The sequence below is a fragment of the Stegastes partitus genome, unplaced genomic scaffold (genome assembly GCF_000690725.1).
Source record: "Stegastes partitus isolate 25-593 unplaced genomic scaffold, Stegastes_partitus-1.0.2 Scaffold880, whole genome shotgun sequence".
In the NCBI taxonomy this organism is placed as follows: domain Eukaryota; kingdom Metazoa; phylum Chordata; class Actinopteri; family Pomacentridae; genus Stegastes; species Stegastes partitus.
The window spans coordinates 138,431-143,029 of NW_007578611.1; the positions used below are offsets into that span (position 1 = coordinate 138,431).

The 4,599-nt window shown below is 41.5% G+C and overlaps 1 protein-coding gene across 1 annotated transcript in view; it reads left to right on the forward strand.

The window, feature by feature from the left end:
* gjb9a (gap junction protein beta 9a) overlaps positions 1 to 2,979 on the forward strand; it is a 19,076-nt gene extending 16,097 nt beyond the window's left edge. The window contains exons 3-4 of the mRNA XM_008293389.1: positions 1,288 to 1,589; positions 1,672 to 2,979. Of these exons, the coding sequence (XP_008291611.1) occupies positions 1,288 to 1,589; positions 1,672 to 2,014 (645 nt within the window). The 3' untranslated portion in view covers positions 2,015 to 2,979. The remainder of the gene's footprint in view (positions 1 to 1,287; positions 1,590 to 1,671) is intronic.
* The last annotated feature ends 1,620 nt before the right edge of the window (positions 2,980 to 4,599 follow it).

Sequence of the window (4,599 nt, forward strand, 5' to 3'; positions counted from 1 at the left end):
ATGTCATCAGGGTTACTGGAATAAAAGAAAGCTTGACTTTAAATAGTAGGAAATACAATCCTGAGGTCTGAACCTGAGCTGTGGAGTTTGAAAAAGTTGCATAGGGGGATGCACACTGAGTTGCATTGTGGGAAATATACCCTGTTTTTGGATACAGTGTTTGCAAAATGTCCCCTAAGCTCGAAAGTACATACCTTTTCTTTTCTGTACATACGACAGCTGCCCTTAAAAAGTACTCAACTGGCTTGCAGTATACCTACAACTGGAACAAACTACTTCCTCATATATTTGTGACAGCTGGCAGTGTGAAGTAAAGATGCTGACGAACCTTCCACTGCAATGATTGTCAGTCAAAATGGCCAGAACAGCATGATTACATTCATACATTCATATTGTTGTGTGGAATATATGTTATATTGATTTTACAAGATTGAATTTCCCTTCTGGGATAAATAAAGTATTTTTCATTTCATTTAATTTCATTCATTTCATTTCATTTCATTTCATACTGCAAAATCAGACCAGATCTAATGGGACATCCTGGTATTTTTGCTGCATTTGGCAAACTATGTATTGGGACGGACAAAATCTTTTTCTAAATTACCGTATATCATAGTAGTATGAATACTGGAAGATACAACTGATCTATCTCTTCTGAGCTCCCGAATTTAATTAAAATGATAAATTAGCATTAGTGCTAAAAAAACAAAAAGTGTCATTTTAATGCTTCAGTGTATAGTATATTTACCGCTTCATAGGCTAACAGCATTATCTTTAAAGGTATAGTTTTCTTTCTCCTGCTCTCTGTAGATTCAGGCCATTAAAGCTCAAACATTATTTATCAGTCAAATCTGAAAAAATGCACAACTGACAAAAAACAGAGGAAAATAATAGAACTTTTGCTGTCTCACTAACCTGGTTCCCTTTTGCCTGTAAGTCTTGTGGGAAAACAAATCTTTATTCTTTTTTTTATTAAAATGTATCCCCTAAAAGTGGCTACAGGTTTAGATGCATCGTTAGTTTTAACTGCTATATAGAGATATTAAAACCCATCCTGGTATCTCTGCACAGTGGTGCTATTGTTTTATATTTATCATCTCATGACTGTTGTATTGTTTTTACTATACAATAAAAGATATTACCCCTTTCTTTACCCCGAGTTGCTCTGCCATGAACGCAACAACCTGTGCTATTGCTTCTTTTATACATCTGAGACATTACAGTCATCATGAAAAAAGCAATTCCACTGAGTTACAACTCATAAAACCTCTCTGACTGTATTTGCAGCCCGGCTGTACCAATGTCTGCTATGACCACCTCTTCCCCATCTCCCACATCCGTCTGTGGGCGCTGCAGCTCATCTTCGTCACCTGTCCATCTCTGATGGTGATGGCTCATGTCAAATACCGCGAGGCGAAGGACTTGAAGTACGTGGAGATGCACCAGGGCTCCCACCTGTACGCCAACCCTGGCAAGAAGAGAGGGGGCCTGTGGTGGACGTATCTGCTGAGTTTGGTCTTCAAAGCTGGATTCGACACATCTTTTCTCTACATTCTGTACCGGATATACCATGGATACGACCTGCCCAGGTAATGATGGGAACTTACTATATCTCAGATCAAACAGTGGTGTTCTGTACCAGCTACAATGTGCTCTTCTGTTTTCTTTCAGGTTGTCCAAGTGTTCCCTCGACCCTTGTCCCAACACTGTTGACTGCTTCATCAGTCGCCCAACGGAGAAGAAGATCTTCATGCTGTTCATGGTCATATCCAGCGCACTGTGCATCTTCATGTGCATCCTGGAGATGTTTTATCTCATTGGCAAGCGCATTGCCAAAGTGTTAAAGGTCAGACATGAGAACGAGAGGCTCGTGTTCGCCGACCAACATGAGCTCACCACCATCGCTCCTCCCAGGTCCCAATATCGGAGAACCGATCCAACACTGGCAGAGAGCCAACTGAGTTTAAACAAGAAGGAGAAGATCAGAGAAGCTGGGATGACTACGACACTGTAGGACCTACGGGATCACAACATCCTGGGTTTGTGATGATGGGTGGCCAACAGGAATACAAGCTACCTAATGGGTATTAAAACTGATGAAAGGGTGGTTCCTGTGTATTGTGATCCTGAGATCCAGCTGAACATGAAACATTCATGACTCTCTCTGGGAAGGGTTGGCACCAACGGCTGCTTATGTGTTGTATACCATTGTTAAAGAAGAGGACTACTAGTGATTGGATATCACATGTCTAACTGAGTACCACTGAACTACGAGGAGAAACATTCACATCATGCTGCCTTTTCCAGGACAAGTGAACTGATGTGATTGAAGGGCATTGCTGATCATCAATATCACTTTTAAATAAGGGTTCCATCTTGCTGTAAATACTGCAAATTACAGCACTCAGTATCTTCCTCGCTGTTAATAGCATTATTAATTGTCAGAGTGAGAAAAAGATTGCCTCTGGTGCTCTGTGCATTCATATTTCTTCTGCTAACTGGACCAAAATGAGGCTGGGAATGTAATGAGCTGTTGCCCCGCACAAAGTGCTACACACCAAGATTGAACTCCTCACCCTGTGACAGCTCCACTAAATCTAGATCTGGAAGTTTCCAGAAGCTTTCTGATCAGACAGTTAGTAAGGTAAGGACAAGGTGCAGAAAAAGATGAGAGAGTACAGAGGCTCACATCTGCAGCTGATTCCTTTGTGTGTCTACGAGGAGTTTGAACGATCAGAATTCACATTACAGTAAAGTCATTGAATTTACATCGAGAGTGTAGCTGTAGTTTTGGAGTGATGTTAAATTACGAGGTCACGTCTGCTTTTGTCTTCGGTTGAATCCCCGCACGCACTTCTGTTTTGACTAAGCATCAACTGGAATGTGGTCCAATTGTTTCTTTTATTGCAGGCTGTTGTTTGCCATTATAGTGACATATTTAACTGCTTGTAAAATAAAATAAAAAATACTGACTATAAACTGTTTGTGCTGACTTTAATCCTTTGCAGGGAGAAATATGCAGTGCTTGCCTACACATAACAGTGCTTGAAATAACAAATGTCCAGACAGGTGGTGAATTAGAAAATAAACTGACATGTGTCTTAGTAAGGTGTTCAGACACCTCTGCTACTGAAGCCATAAACACTATTCTACCAAAACATTTCCCCTTATTTGGTGTTATGACAGTGGAGATATCAGTCTGAAATCTCCCAACAGATGTCCAATTTTGCTAAGATCTGGTGACTATGAAGTCCATAACAGTTCAATGAGCCTTCATGTCCTATGAATGGGGGCGTTGTCATGAAGGAAGAGATCACTCCCATCAGGGTAGAAATGTTTCATTACAGGATTAAGGTGTTTGCTCAGAACAACTCTGTACTGATTGACATTGACCCTTCACACCAAGGTACCAAGTTGACCCAAACCATGACAGCAAAATGGCCCACACAGTATAACAGAGCCCCCAGATCCCCTCGCTGTAGGACTCAAGGGTTTCCAATAATTTTCCACCTTTAATTTGTAGTTTGTATTTAATACTGAGGCAGGATTTGGTGTCATTTTTTTTAATTATTATTTTGTTCAAATAACCATGAAAGTACTTCCGAAATGCCTCATAGGTCACACCAGATATTTTCATTAATCACACTTTGTTTGAGCGCTGCACGGTGCCTCAGTGGTTAGCACTGTTTCCTCGCAGGAAGAAGGTCGCCGGTTCGTGTCCCGATGAGGACACCTGGGATCTTTCTGCGTGGAGTTTGCATGTTCTCCCTGTGCAGCGTGGGTTCTCTGCGGGTTCTCCAGCTTTCTCCAAAAACATGCTGAGGTTAATTGGTGATTCTAAATTGTCTGTAGGTGTGAATGTGAGTGTGCTTGGTTGTCTGTCTCTAAGTGTAGCCCTGTGATAGACTGGTGACCTGTCCAGGGTGTCTCCTGCCTTCACCCTAAGTCAGCTGGGATAGACTCCAGCCCCCCACGACCCTAGTGAGGATTAAGCGGTGTATAGATAATGGATGGATGGACACTTTGTTTGATGGAACACAACACAACCCTGAAACTGATGTGGGCTGGAAATAGCTTCATTACATTACCACTAGATGGCAGTATTCTCAAAGCTTAATAAACAAAACATTGATTTATTTAAGTGCATCCAATTCTATTTTTAGTCCAAGAATGAACTAAGAAAACCTTTAGCCTGAGCACACCGGTCACATGGAAGTTCAGGTGCTCTGCTGGCGTCACAAACCCGCCTGCTGACAGCTGGCCGTATCACCGATGGTACAGATGTACCAACCATATGGATCTGTGTAGGAGACGGCTGTTCCTGCTGCCTTTTCATGCTTCCTGAAAGTGTGAATTTATGGTAAATACGATTGCTTTGTGTTTATTTATTTATTTTACAGCTGTTAACCAGCAATAAGATGGATTATAATTTACCAAATGCGAGATAGACAATAGCTTTCCAAATAGAAACGCCTCAAGGCCGACCTTATGCTGCAGGAAAAGACTGAGGAAAACGTTTGGCAGGAGGCACATTGTGAAAACATATGCAGAAGAATTTGGAGATGATGTCGAGTATGTTACAGGAATTAGATGGTTATA